This window comes from Diabrotica undecimpunctata, chromosome 1 (assembly GCF_040954645.1).
Source record: "Diabrotica undecimpunctata isolate CICGRU chromosome 1, icDiaUnde3, whole genome shotgun sequence".
Classification (NCBI taxonomy): Eukaryota; Metazoa; Arthropoda; class Insecta; order Coleoptera; family Chrysomelidae; genus Diabrotica; species Diabrotica undecimpunctata.
The window spans coordinates 29,861,769-29,878,209 of record NC_092803.1 but is presented as its reverse complement, the minus strand read 5'-3'; the positions used below and the strand labels follow the sequence as shown (position 1 = coordinate 29,878,209).

The window sequence follows — 16,441 nt, the reverse complement described above, 5'->3', positions numbered from 1 at the left end:
GGCAAGACACCGAAGATAAATATTTTCCAAGTCCACTGTCCATTAGACAGTATACTAAATTTGGTTCCCAGCGAACACCTAACCATCCAAAATCAAGTGGTAGAATTGACAGAAAAGTACAAATATCTCGGTCATGAAATCAGGATAAGCCTGTGAATTTTAACTACGAAGAACAAGTGCTTAGGCGGCTTAAGTGAACCAAGAGACATCTTTAAGAGCAATGTCCCGATAGATATGAAATGAGTTCTTTTTATTATGACATAAGCAGCAGAAACTCTCCCTCTCACAAAAACAATAGCATTAAAAATGGGAGTGGCGCAACGGCGCATGAAAAGATCGATTCTCGGCGTGATAAAAAACTAGACAGGAACCAAGACCTAAGGAAAAGGACAGGTATCACTGATGTCGTCGAATGTATAGCCAAGCTGAAATGGAATTGAGCAGGTCACATAGCGAGACTAAAAGACTCAAGATGGACCAGAAAACTAATTGACTGGCGCCCAAGAGAAGACAAACGCAGCAGAGGATGAGTACTAACGCGCTAGATGGACGACATTAAACGATTATCCAAGAAATGGCAACAAGACGCACATAACCGTAAAGAGTGGCGAAAATGGGAGAGACCTATGTCCAGCATTGGACAAAAGAGGTTGCATGATGATGATGATGTATACTTCTAGATATATGCTTTAGCTATCTCATCTCAAGAGTAGGTTCACTTGGTCAGGATAACAATATTCATGCACACATAAACCAAATAAATAAAATGAGGTTGAACTAGAACATTTAATATAAATTAAATAAATAAAACAAAAACATCACGCAACGATGTGATCCTGTACAATAAGATATTAAACTATATATAATTAAAAAATTGGTACAGTACTTGGTAGGGTAGACTAGCTCGACAGGTCGTACTATTTTTTCTGTATTTTTAAAATTCTCATATTATTGTTAAAATTGAATAAAGTAATTTTATTATTTATTTATTAATTATATTTTAGCACATTATATTATATTAAAATAATTTAATAAAATATTATTCGCTTCTAACGCCACCTGCTAACGTATTAACAAAGCACACGTTATATACTTCGGACAGACCTGTCAAATTCAGATGAAATATTCAATTAATAATAAATATAAATAAATATTATATATTAGTAGATTTAATTATTTTATAAACTAAATATAATGTTTAAATAAAAATATTAATTGTATTTATATAAAATTATTTTAAAACAGGAAATGTCATAACATGATCTAATAATGTTATTAATTGGATGATATTTATGACTTTTCAATTGTGACATTCGCTATGAATCGAATCTTGTATTGATAGATATTCTTTAAATTTTTGAAACGAAGCTTCTAAATTGGCGTTGTATTATTTTTTTTTTCTATAGTAAAATGCTGAGGTGAGCGTCACGGAACTAGCGTCACAAGATGGCGTTTTCACGGGCAGCGTTATAAAATAGCGGTTCCTGACATCTTACCAGGAACTGCCCTCTACCCAAAATACTTATTAACAAAGAGCAAACTACTCACTGTGTAGGAAACACATCGAATATCTGGACAGCCAAGCCCAGAAAATTGCAAGGAAGAGACCATACCAGAAGGTAGTAGCAGCACCTCATCCTTCAACTTTCAGGACCACAGCCAGCAAACTATCATATGTACAAACCACAAGACGACAACAGCAACCAACAAGCAACAAAAATACGGAAAGCAAAAAAACGCATGGGCAGAAATTAACCAAATTTTGAATGTCGAAAAAATGATATCACTACTACTAAATTATAGTCAGCGAAATCATTCACAAAACATGCAATGATTTTTATGAAATCGAAAAGATCTACCATGCCAATGAAGCACCTGAAGATACCTCAATTCAACATAGCAACAATGAGGCTAAGGATTCACGAACTACAGGAGATGGTGATAAGGCACAATCCAGAGGTTATAAGCCTCTCCAATACCCTCTACAAGACGACAACATAGCCTAAGGATAAGAAACTTCCGATGGATATGGCAGAAGAGACCAACCAAGTAAAAGAGAAGTAGCCATATTCGTCAAAAATAACATCTAATGGAACCAGGTGGTATTTAACACAAATCAATTTGAAAATTTACAAATAGGTACAACTAACATTTTTTCTATTTACAGGAGAAGAGAAAACGATCTAGCTTTGAAAGACTTAGATGCCATGCTGAACTCTGCAGGAACCGTAGTCCTAGCCGGAGATTTTAACGCACAACATACAATTTGTGGATGCAACAACACCACAAGAGACGGAACAATGCTGCTAAGATACTGTGAGGACAGAAAGATGTTATTCGCACCAGACGAACCTACAAGAATCAACCCCATTCGAGGACAAAACAATTTAACGTTGGACCTATTCATCACAAAAGACATCATAATAGAACATGTAAGGGCGCACTTCGAATGCATTTCGGATCACAAACCGGTAGTTGGAAAAATGACATCAAGACTGCATCTTCCTGCAATAGAACCAGTGAAAAGATGAAGAAGAAATGAAGCAAATTGGCTAAACTACAGAAGACAGTTCAATCAAATGAAAATAAAGAGAGAATTGCAATCCTCAGAAGAAGTGGAAAGAAAAATAGAAGAAATAACAAGAAAAATTTAACAACCTATGGAGGACAATATATCCGAGGGATTGACGAATAATAGAGGTCTAATCATACGAAACAAACTACAGAACATTAGAAATAGGACCAAAAGAAGCTGTTCAGAGGACAAGAAGGCAGGAATTTAAGGACTACGGAGATGAACTTTTCGAAGAAATAAGAGTAAGACTCAGAGGTCTTACAGAAAAGAAATTGCACAACAACATCAGCTAAGCTGAAGAAAACCATGGAAACGTGTGGAAAATACTGAAAATCAAACAAAAAGGAAAAGAAAAGATGCCCCAAATCATAGACGACAAGGGAACACACTTCGAAGCACACGAGAAAGAGAATACAATCGCTAGAAGAATGGCAGCAACCCACAGGCAAAACCAAAACATGGAGGATCCAAGAACCATAGATGAAGTCAATACATAATCCGAAAAAAATTAAAAGAAAAAACGAGTTTTTAGTAGAGGAAGAAGACTACACTAACCCAACAGAAGTCGCCAAAAATCATTAGAAGATTAAAGCTGCTGTACTATATCTTTAAGTACTACTTGGAAAAAGGACACTTTCCAAGTAACTGGAAATACACCAAGATCATCTCTACTAAAACCAAGAAAAGATAGAAAAAGACCGGAAAGCTACAGGCCAATATCTCTACTGGAAACACTAGGAAAACTTCCCAACATGGGAAGAACGGATAACAAATGCAACCATCAAAGTAAGGTTCTAGTACACACCACTGAGGGAGGTGGCTGAGAAAAGGACAAGATACTTCTTCCACCAAGCCACAAGAAGACTCCTTAAGACCAGAGACATCCTCGCGAAAAATCGGTCCCAGAGGATGTTCAGAACAACTCATAGACTGATCGACCATCTGATTAGGGTCTAGCCGGGTCGTTACCGAAAACAACTAATCAGGAAAGTAGATACGATGCCAAAAACAAGTACCTACAGAAAAAGAAGTCAAGTAGTCCATGACAGAAAAATTCAAGGTCCGAGAGAAAGAAAATCAGCATCAGGCGGTGCACAGCAGGACATAAAAGGGAAAGAAGGCTAAGATATCTTAAGTTGTAATATTAAGTGTGAAATGAAGATATTATTAGGGCAATAAATGTTTTTATCTAATAAAACTGCGTTTTATTATGGATGGACAATGCGTATACTTCAAAGATGTATACGCAGTATACAATGAAAGTATACGCAGAGGGCACTTGGAATAGACTGGTCAAAGTCCCGTGGAATTGGATAAGTGGCCGCAGTTTTCCAGGCCCTTCCTTTCCATCTGGTGATAAACCTTCTACATATAGTCCAATAACTCGGGCAGAAAATAGGACCTCAGCTCCCAATTCTGTCGGACCGCATGGATTTAGCTGAAAATTTGGATTTAGGCTTATCTTCACTCCTTTGCAAAATTTGTGTATGGGCAAAGTGTGCTTTTATTTATATGGGGTTAAAACTACCCCTAAGTGTAAAAAAAATGGGAAAACGCGTATTTAAAAGTTTTATGCACTAAAATCTGATTGAATTAACTAAAATAAACATATTCAATGATAATTTTTACTTTAATACAAATTTGCAACCTTTAGAAACCACCGCTAATGACGTATATCATTAAAAATAATTTTACGGAGTAAAATGCTTAACTTATGAATTAAAACCAAAAAAAATCATTCGTCGATTGTGAAATAATGTTTCATTGGTTTCAGAAGAATAAGGGACAAGCAAGCTAATCGTATTAATCAAAAAGGGAGATTAAAAATAACTCAAAAACTAGGTGTGTGTCAATTTACAAAATAATACACTAAAACTTACAACTAAAGTTATGCAAGAACAAATAAAACAGCCCATACACTTAGCAGATGAGCAACTAGGTTTCTAACTAAACTATTTGAAGCTAAATTAGAAGTGCTCCAGTCTCACATAGTTATATTTGACTTATAAACAAATTAATAAAATTTATTTAATATATATTCTCTTAAGCCCTTACTGCTATTTATTTAAAATATTTTAGTCTCCCCACCCCAATTATACCGTCGCGTAACTCCCCATTTCTCGAGTGTAAAAAACACTTCAGCAAACAACAAGCATAAAATATTTTACATCGAGTTATTATTCATTCATTATTCAGACAGGTAGGCCATTTACAACGAAATAGGAAGCTTACATTTACATCGGTTTATCCAAAAAGGCAGCCAGACATATTTTAACATTATCTGAAGTTGAATTTATTTACAGGAATATACATATTTTTGTGAAGCTATTAATAAAACATTTGTGATAGGTTTATATGCGCAAATGCGACAGCTATTTTGATTTTAGCATATGTATAATTGTATAATATACTTTTCCGAATAAAATAATTCTAAGTGACTTTAGTTATAAATAAGTTATTTTTTGTACAGCTTTCAAAACAAAATGACAATAAAAGATATACATAATATACATTAGCAATAAAACCTGCCCCTTTCAATTAAAAACGACAAACAAAAACATACAAACTTTTATTGGAACTACTTCATTGATATCAACTTTAATTTATGATTCCCACTTAGAAATTTACTGCTCGTTAATAATTTTTTACTCCTTTTATTATATACACTCAAGGTTCGATAGAGTGTCAATTTTGTTTCTTGTCTAATATCTTTAGACCATAGTAGAGAGTTTAGAATGTTTACCGATTTTTCCCCTGCTGCATTCTGTTTTCGATGTCTCTATTGGTAGTGCCTTCTTAAGATATTATAGATCCGAGATATTTATATTCGTTACATATTTTTGTGTTTCTAATTTTTAACTCTGGATCTTCTTCATCATCTAATATTTTAAGATACTCTGTCTTTGACATATTCATATTGAGGCCCCATTTTTCATATTCTATCTTTAGTTTTCTAAACATGTAGTCCATGTCTTCCTCATCATTCGTTACGACTACCTGATCATCTGCGAAAAATAAAGTTATTAGACATTTACCACCGCCTATGTCTATTTCCAATCCGGATACTTGTTTTCTCCACTGCTCCAGCGATGATTGAATATATATTTTAAATAAGGTCGAAAATAAAAAATATCCTTGTTTAAGTCCCTTTGTTATTGGAAATGATTCAGATATAAGTGCAATGCAAGAAGTGTCTTTACCGACACTTCTTGCATTTTTGTATATATTTTAGATAGATTTCTCTCTACTGAAACCTCCTTTCGTCAATGTTTGAAACAGTTTTTTCATAGGTCCGTATCGTATGCCTTCTCTAAATCTACAAACAATAGGTAGGTAGATAGATTCCACCTCAAATTCCGAATCAAAATCTAAAAAAAAAACCCAATAAAGGAGGTAAATAGGATTCGAAAACAAAAGTGGAATCCCCAGATGTGGAAAAAATACAACGGAAGGAGAATTATCAACAAGGAAAAAGCTACATCAGTGCTAAAGATATAGCTAGGCCTGCAAAAGTAATTATAGTTTATTTTTATGAACGAGAGAGTAATTAGCATAATTTTAACTGGTAGCTCCGACCACTCCATGGGCGTGCTCAAGATTAATTGAAAAATTACTTTGAATAATTGTAAAAAATAAATGAATTATTTCAGTGTTATAAAGTGTTATGTGTATGTAAACAAAAGTGACCTCTTTTATCACACACTATATTAGAACTGACTGGCCTACATTAAAAAGGGTTTTAAAAAATTCACATTTTTTTTAATTTTTAAAAATTACAAAAGAGAAAAAGAGTTTTTAAAACCGTCTAAGGTATGTTAAATAGATGAATAAAAATATTAATATAAAACTTACAGCTACTTGTTACAAATCCAAATCAGATTCAGAAGATGAACTTTCAGAACCAAGATTTATCATAACTGGCTCGATCATTTTATCAGTATTATTGTCCAGCTTCCACATTTTTTCCTCTTCTTTAATAGTGTAATTTACTGCCTTTTCCCAGTTTTCAGGTTTTACATTATTTACGGCCTCCAAAAACAACTGTTTAACATCATGAATTTTAAAAGTGGTATTTTTTCTTGAAACTACACTCTTTATCTGTGCCCATACCAGTTCAATCGGGTTTAATTCACAATGATATGGTGGGGATCTAAGTACTGTCATTCCACGATTTTTTGGCAATTTCATCAATTTCGTATTTTTTAAATTTTTCTTTAAAAGGGCACACAACGAATAAAGTTCCTTTCTAATAGATCCGGGATGGTACGTAATATTTTTTGAACTCAGCCAATTCTGCAAGTCTTTTTTTAACCACTTGGTTGTGGGCAGTCCTTCTATAAGTCTGGAGTGATAACTTGCATTATCCATTACTATTACACAGTTCTTAGGAAGAAGATCTATCATTTGTTCGAACCATTCTTGAAAGACATCAGCGTTCATGTCTTCATGGTAGTCACCGGTACGAGTTGATTCAAAAATTAATAAACCACCTTCAACAAAACCGTCTGAACTGCCAATGTGTACTATTCTCAGCCTGCGTCCCTTTCCTGATGGTGGGTTTAAACCAGTAGATAAGTTATTTACAAAAGCGTGCCTTTGACTTGTAACAGTTTCATCCTGCCAAAATTTATTTGGTGTATGACCCTCGTTGATCCATGTTTCATCAAGATAAAATATTTTTCTTTTTTGGTTTCTCATTTCCTTTATGGTTCTTAGAAAATGTCTTCTCCATATGACAATATCGCTTCTTTCTAATAAAATAGACTTTCTGGGATTCTTTTTCCAGCGGAAGCCTATTTCTTTTAAAAGTTTCCATAACGAACTTCGACTCATTTCTGGGTAATCCTTATCATCTCGAACTGAGACAAGAACTTTATCCAATGTTGGAAATTCTTGTCTAAAGAAGAATTCATGCACTTTCCGTCGAAGTCCTTCTTTAAAATGATATTCTATTTGAAATTTTGGTTTCCCTGGAGCATTACGTGGCATTTTAAAACTACCACATTTTTCTTCTTTAATAACTCTGTAAATCGTAGATTTCTTAACACCAAGTGTACTGCTAACTAACTCAACGGTCTCATCAACACTTTCACATAAACGTTTGTCTGTAAATGATTTAAAACAATTAAATATTAATGTTTTTTCATTAACTGTTAGAGGACCAATTTTTCGGCGTTTACACGGCACTTTAGGGATTAGTAATCCTCACAACTATTGTATTCTATTCTGCTTCAACCTTTATACCTGGTGGTCATACTCAATTTAAAATTGTTTTCCTATATACTTCTGTAAACTTATTGACAAATATCTGTTTTTCATTGAGTCACCCGTATCAACAGTTTAGGGATTTGCATACATAATTTATTGTTTTATTACTCTCTCATACATAAAAATACACTATAATACACGGACAGATTGCAATAAAAGTTGTCATTTCCAATGTAATGAAAAATTTAACCACGAAGAAAGATTGGAGACAAAAAACAGGTATTACTCATTGGACCAAAATCAAAAGTATGCATTTATAATAAATGTGATACACAGATTTTAGTTAAGAGAAAACGCATTATTGAAACAAACTAGAAATATTTTTCTCTTGAGTATTACTTCGAGAAAAAAATTAAAAATTGAGAGTATGCAAGCCATATTTCTTAAATACGCTTTGCATAAGCCGAAAGCCCATATATACTGTGCATTTAAAAAAAGTAATTTAGGCACACCACACTCTGATAAAAGAGGGAAAGGGACCAAAGATCGCATTTCAAGCAAAGAAAAGGCAGTAATAACACAACACATACAATCTGTTCCATATGGAGACACATTATTGTAGGAAAGATTCAAAAAGAAGATATCTAGACCCAACACTTAACGTTAAAAAAAATACAATTTGTATATTGAAATGTGCAATGCAAATAATATACCTCCACAAACGCTGTCGTTGTATAGGCACATTTTTAATTTTGGGCATAATCTAGAGTTCTTGCAACCGAAAACGGATAGGTGTGACGTCTGCGAGGACTATAGATTGGCCAAAAAAAGAGAAATGTCAAAATGACAAAAAAAATACAGAACTTAAACTGTGCCATTATATGTTTTGATCTGGAAAATGTCATAAATCTACCTGAATTTGAAGTCTCTGTGCTGTTTTACAAACAGAAATTAAATGTGTACAATCTGACAGCTCACAGTTCTGCTGACTCAGAATTTTACTGTGCAGTATGGTCAGAAACATTATGAACATCCTAGCAAGACCACTGAGTTTATAAAATGGATCAAGAAGGGAAAGATAGAGTACTTCGAGCATACAGGGTGAGTCATGAGGAACTTTACATACTTCTACCATATGTAGAGTCCCTCAGGGAGCATATCATGTGGCCACTAAAAAATGTCAACTCCTCTTCTTTATTAATTAACAGGGTGATTTGTGTAATTGACCATTAATTTCATTTTACTGTAGTGTTTATACGGCTCATTTGATTTTTTTAATTTTTGAATGATACAGTACACTACTATCAAGCATTCGACTGGTATTAGCTAAACTAAAAAATTTCAGGACTGGCTTTGGAAAAATTAATTTAGGGATTCGTATTAAATATTACACCCTGTATACATTTTTTTTAAAATGCAATAAGTGATTTTTAAACTACATAAATAGCCAATGAAAACGACATATGCGACAATGTTGTCGCACTTTTATTAAATTTTTAGTGAACGATCAAATCTTATCAAAAATAGAACAACCATAATGAAGTATCAAATTATAAGGTATTAATTTAAACAAATGTTATAAATTTCAAACATTTTAATTAAAATGAGTTCCTACAACATAATCTAATACGTAGAAAATTAACATCTTTACTGTCACTTTGTATTATCTCTAAGATAGAATCAATTGTTTATCAATTTTAAATTTTTACTCATAGATCGTATTGGGGCATTATTTTCGATAAATAATAAATTAAATTGATTAAAAAGTCAAACCTCTTGTATGTGTTTGTTTTTGTTGATTGTAAATGATTAAAATTTTATGTCAAATAATAATACATTGCATCAACTGTACTAAATATAAATAAATCTAAAAAAGATTAAAATGAAGGTTGGCGTTGACCGTTTGGCGTTTCTTGATATTTTATACCCATTGTCATTATTGTCATTATCAATTGTTATTTATGTGTACAAGAATACATGTTTCTTCTGTCATATCTACGTTAAGTACATTGTGTTAGTTTTGGTAGAGTTTTTGTTACTTTCGTTCAAAATGCCACATCAGTTTTCGACCACAGAATATGCAGACATAATATTTGTTTATGGATTCTGTAATGGGAATGGTAGGGCTGCTAGTAGAGAATATCGCAGGAGATTTCCTAATCGTCGAACTCCCAGTCATTCAACATTTGGGTCAGTTTTTAATTATTTGCGAGAAAATGGCACTTTTCCTAGTGGAACAACAGAGCGACATGTAGATGAAGCGCAGGAAGATGACATTATGGACGCCGTTACTATGAACCCTACAATAAGCACTAGACAAGTAAGTCGAGAACTCAATGTTACTTAATCAAAAGTAAGTAGAGTCTTACAAAAAAATAATCTATACCCATATCACATTCAAATGGTTCAGCGACTACATGCTGAAGATGAGATCGATAGGTTGGAATTTTGTATATGGATTAACAATAATCGACCAACGCTATACAGGACACTATTTACAGATGAAGCCCAATTTACCAGAGACGGGATAAATAATTCACGAAATTCACATGTGTGGGCAGAAGAAAATCCCCATTCTATTCGAGAACGTCGCTCTCAGTTAAGGTTTTTGGTTAACGTGTGGATTGGTGTCATAAATAACCAATTAGTAGGTCCTCACTTTTTTGATGGTCCTTTAACAGGGCAGGTCTATTTGAACTTTCTACAAAATATTTTGCCGAATTTGCTTGCCAACTTTTGCAACAATTTTTATTTTGTTACCATTATTGTATCTTTTCCAGTTCTAATTTATGGGTTTATCATAACTATGTACATATTTTTAGTTTTTTTTTAAATTGTTCTTCATTATTGTTAGTAGTTACTGTTTTTTGTTGTGCAGTGACTCAGTTTATCATTTCAATTAAAATGTTTGAAATTTATAACATTTGTTTAAATTAATTACCTTATAATTTGATACTTCATTAGGTATGGTTGTTCTATTTTTGGTAAGATTTGATCGTTCACTAAAAATTTAATAAAAGTGCGACAACATTGTCGCATATGTCGTATTTATTTATCACTTATTGCATTTTAAAAAAAATATATACAGGGTGTAATAATTAATACGAATCCCTAAATTAATTTTTCCAAAGTCAGTCCTGGAATTTCTTAGTTTAGCTAATACCAATCGAATGCTTGATAGTAGTGTAATGTATCATGCAAAAATTTAAAAAATCAAATGAGCCGTATAAACACTACAGTAAAATGAAATAAATGGTCAATTACACAAATCACCCTGTTGATTAATAAAGAAGAGGAGTTGACATTTTTTAGTGGCCACATGATATGCTCCCTGATCGACTCTACATATGGTAGAAGTATGTAAAGTTCCTCATGGCTCACCCTGTATAATGAGAGGTCCCAAGTAATATAATTTATAACAAAATAATATGCAAGGGAAAATAGTAGACAAATAGGGTCCATGAGGAAGAAAGACTACATAGTTATTTTGTGAGATTAGTATAGTATTAATACAAACTTGCTATATTTAAGATGGCAATAAATAAAATTTCATTGGTTTGACGATGAATGCAGGAATGCAGCAAAAGAAAAAATGAAACCTACAGAAAGATGCTTACCCGACCAACTAGAACAACTGTAGAGAATTGCCAGACAAAGAGAGGAGAAAAAAAGAGGATATAGCAAAGAAAATAACGAAACCACTTAAATAAGGAACTTAAATATGTAAAAAACCTCAACAGAGCGAAATAATTTAGAGCATTCTATAATAAAGTTAACATCAACAAAAAAGAATTCAAAGCAACCACAAGACAATGCAGAAGTCAGAATGGTGACCTATTAACAACAAGAAACGATGTATTGAATAAATGAGTGGAATTCTTTAACCACATACTTTATATAGAGGAAGAAAAACAAAACCTGAAAGACGAAATGGATGAAGTACGGGGAACAGACCAGAGGAAAGAGGAACCACCAAAGATTCTTGAAGTTAAAGATGCAGTTAAAAGACTAGCCAGAAACAAATCATCCGGAATAGATAATCTCTCAGCTGAATTATATAAAGAAGGCCACCATACCATAATGGCATTACAGCAGCTTATAAAATTGATTGGAATATTGGAATACTCTGCACCATACACAAAAAAAAGAGATATCTTAGAGTGTTCTAATTACAGAATGCAGCGTATAAAATATTTTCCACAGTACTGTGTCAACGCATGGCACCATATGTAGAACGGATAGTAGGAAAATACCAGGCTGGTTTTAGAGGTGATAAATCATCAATCCATCAGAATGCAACCCTAAAACAAATTTTTGAAAAACACTGGAATATGGCATTGATACTTATCATATATTTATAGACTACAAAGCAGCCTACGACTCTGTGAATAAAAGAGAAACGTTTAAAGCAATAAAAGCGTTAGGAATGCAAAGAAGTTGGTAAATTTAACAAAACTAACTTTTGAAAAAGTTGAAGACACGCTCTCTCCTGTATACTGTTCAATCTGGTTCTGGAAAAGGTAATACGTGTGTCACAAATCACAACCACTGGTTTAATATATAATAAATAAGTGAAAATCCTTGCCTATGCTGATGATATCAATATTGTTGGGAGAACGGAGAACGCTGTACGAGAGGCGTATGTAGCATTAAAAGAATCAGCTACAAAATTGGGTTTAATAACAAACACTAACAAAACGAAGTATATAAAAATAAGCTAAAATAAGAAAACGACATCATCGAAGCAGTAAACGAATTTGTATACCTGGGAGCGCTCCTTAATACTGAAAATAATACTATTAAAAAGCAAATCGGAATATGTATGATCAACAACTATTTTGGGCTTAATCTTCTTCTTAAATCCACAATTATATCGAGAAATACAAAAATAAAACTCCACAAAACAATAATACGCCCAGCCCTAACATATGGTTCAGAGACCTGAACTCTAACAAAAAGTAATGAAAACATGTTGAGATGTTTCGAAAAAAAAAGTAATAAGGCGAATCTATGGAGCAGTGAATGACAATGGAGTTTGAAGAAGATGATACAATTTCGAACTTTATAGAATATACCAGGAACCAGATATCGTAAAACATATTAAGATAGGACGTCTGAGGTAGATAGGGCATGTAATGCAGATGGAACAAAATGACCTAACTAGAAAAACGCTTCTTGATAGACCTATTGGTCAGAAAAGAAGAGAAGTACCCGGAACAAGATTTCTTGATAACATCGATGAATACTTGAGAAATATATTAATACGTAAAAAAATCCACAAGGAAAATAATTCCTGCAGCTGGCTGTATACCACGTATAACAAAAAGAGGTTAGTCTTTGTATGTGGGTATATTTTATAAAATTTTATAAAATATACCCACATACAAAGACTAACCTCTTTTTTTTTTTTTTTTTTTTTTATATTAATACGTGCTTGGCGGTGGAAGGCGATGGATAGGGACGACTGGAGAGAAATTCTTTTGGAGGCTAGGACCCACGCAGAGTTGTAAAACCAGAATGGTAATGAAGAATAAAATTACAATAGCTGTATTTCATAGACCTTACGAAGGCGTTTGACAAATTAGGACTTCCAGATGTCAATAAACTATTAAGATCTGGAAATCTACACCACGAAAGAACAGGAAACGAGCTAACTAAAACAAGACATAGTCACTCACCATTAACAGATAATCTAAGAGATGTAAACTAGCGGCCCAACTACCAAAGTGTTGAGTTAGTTATAAACTTCAAATATCTAAGAGTTAACATTACCAGTAGCAAAAATCTCCAGAAGAAAGTATATTAAGAATATATAAGACCTAAGTAATAATTTTGTAGTGTCCAGTCATGACCAGTAATGGCGTGTACGATCGAGAAGAGAACTAAATAAATAAAAAAAAACAACAATGAGATCAATTATTGTTGGTTACACTGTTGGTGATCAAAAAAGGAATAGGGTTAATAAGAGCACAATTCTTCTTCTTCAAGTGCCCTCTCCGCTACGGAGTTTGGCAATCATCATTGCTATTCGTATCTTTGAAGCTGTTGCTCTAAATAATTGGTTAGATGTGCACTGGAACCAGTCTCTTAAATTGCGCAACCAAGATATACGTCGTCTCCCCACGCTTCGTTTGCCCTGAATCTCTCCTTGGATAATTAACTGGAGCAATCGGTACTTTTTTCCTCTCATCACATGACCAAGATATTCCAACTTTCTTCTCTTGATGGTGATCAACAGCTCCCGGTGATCAACTACACTATTTGCTATTTTGTCTGTCCAAGGTATTTTCAAAATTCTTCTGTATATCCACATTTCGAAGGCCTCTAGTTTATCGGTATTGCTCTTGTTTAAAGTCTAAGTCTCTACTCCGTACAGCAGTATCGAGAAGATGTAGCATCTAACCAGTCTCATTTTCAGGTTTAAGTTAATGTCATGACTTCCCAGAATGTCCTTCATATTAACAAAAGCAGCTCGAGCCTTTCCAATTCTAGTTTTTATTTCTTCTGTGATGTCATTGTTGTTATTAACGCTTGTTCCCAAATATTTATATTTGTGCACCCGTTCGATTTCGTTATTGTGAATGTACAGGTTTGCATACAATCTTTGTTTTCTTGAAATAATCATGAATTTCGTGTTCTTGACGTTTATTGTTAACCCTTTCTCTTTACTAGCTATGACTACCTTGTTTTAAATGGCTTGCAGGTCTTCTACTGTCTCCGCCATTAAAATCCTATCATCTGCGTATCTAATATTATTAATTTGTTGGTCGTTAACTTTTATCCCAATCTCTTCTTCCTCCAATGCTTTCTTCATAATTTCTTCCGAATAGAGATTAAATAGCATTGGTGACAGCACACATCCTTGTCTAACTCCTTTTTTAATTTGAATTTCATTTGTTGTGCTATTTTCGATGCGTGCGACTGCCTTCTGATTACAATACAGAGTAGATATTATTCTTATACCGCGAGTGTCTAACTGTTTAGCTTCCAAGGTCTCTAAAAGTTGGTCAAGAGCACAATACAGCTTTGGAAATATCATCAAATAAGCTAAATGGAGACGCAGGAAGTGAAAAGATTTCATTAAGAGAATGTGTGATTAGGGACTCACAAATATTTCAAGGTGTAAAAAACCCAATACATCGAGATTACCTGGAGATCTGCAAGTTAAAAACCAATCGTTGGAAAATGATATTAAAAATTTTGCAACTGAAGATGAAAAGAAACAAGTTAAGAAAGAAACAAGTTAGCCTAGATAATTTTGAACAAAAATGTTTACTAGCACTTTTTGTGTAGAATGAACTGTTCTCTTAGAAACAACGCTTGAACCGGGTAGCGAATTTGAATGTCAGATACACGCGCGAAATCAATTTTAAAAAAGATTTGTAATAACTTGACCTTAAAAATTCGATATCTTTTGATTATGGTGTCCTATCGACAAAAATAAAAATGTATTTTAAAGATGAAAAGTGCAGCTTTTGTAATTTTTAATTGTAGAATTTTTACGTTCTGCCGCTAATAAAGTCAGTTTTTATAAATCTGTTTAATAAATAATCTGTTTTTGTACGGCGTACAGCTTTTTTTACGGGGAGGCTTTTAAAAGAAAAGTCAGAGGTGACAGTGGTAAACTTGTTTGCATATTGTTTGAGGTCCGAAAAATTGACATTCTTTACAAAATTCAGCTTATTCGTATGATTTTTATAGGTCAAATCTCTGACGACTGGACTAATATGGAAGAGCTGTACAAGCCATAATAATTTGTTAATTATAGTTGAATGCTGTTATACTTACCATTCATGTGACAGTCTTGTTTTTTGTTGAAGCAGGTTATGTATTTATGGTTTTTCTTGCAGTTTATGACGTAGCTTCCGTAAATGATGGGATTTACACAACTGTTTGTAGCTACCATTATAAAAAATGCCTCTTGCAACCACAAAGGTAAACGCGTGGCACTTTCCCAATCCAACATATACCTGAAACAAAAAATAAATAAAATAAAGAAAATTTTATTGTCGCTTTACTCCTAAATGTGTTTATTCTTCGACAACTTTTCTCCAACTCTCAACATGAAATCCTCTGGAACATTATATTTACCACTCAATAAAATAATTAATAAAACATTTGTCTAATTACATCGATATTTTGGCAATGGACAATTATTATTATCCTTAATAATAAAGAAAATGGTTTGTATTATTTCCGCTAATCATTATAATATACACTCAAGTACAAAAACTCGATCCACAACTATTTTAGAGCGCAGAAGACAATTTTTTTGGAAAAGCCACATATATATTGGGCATATACCTAAGAAGAAATATTTAATTTAAATAAGAAACACAATTTATGAGAAACATGTTTTATTTATAAAAACATATGACATTTAAAAATTAAAAAAAATAGTAGCTTTTTCGATAGAAACCAGTAATAAAAAAGTAATGGTTATGTCTTTTGTTTAATACCTCCATTTCCTCCTCGGGCTCTTATAAGAGTCTTTATAGGTCTTGGCATTAATCGATATATCTATACCCAAGTACTTGATATGGTAGTCTATACCCATACTAAATATTTTTGTGAATATATGCGTGTTTCATGTTGTAATAATTCCATTAAGAGAAGTGAATGCTAGCGAATTTAAAAGTTAAATTATTACGGTTTATT

At 33.1% G+C, this 16,441-nt stretch overlaps 1 protein-coding gene across 1 annotated transcript in view; it reads right to left on the bottom strand.

The window, feature by feature from the left end:
• LOC140435780 (adipokinetic hormone/corazonin-related peptide receptor variant I-like) overlaps positions 1-16,441 on the bottom strand; it is a 378,597-nt gene that overhangs the window by 52,478 nt on the left and 309,678 nt on the right. The window contains exon 6 of the mRNA XM_072524516.1: positions 15,572-15,753. Coding sequence (XP_072380617.1) covers positions 15,572-15,753 — 182 coding nt within the window. The remainder of the gene's footprint in view (positions 1-15,571; positions 15,754-16,441) is intronic.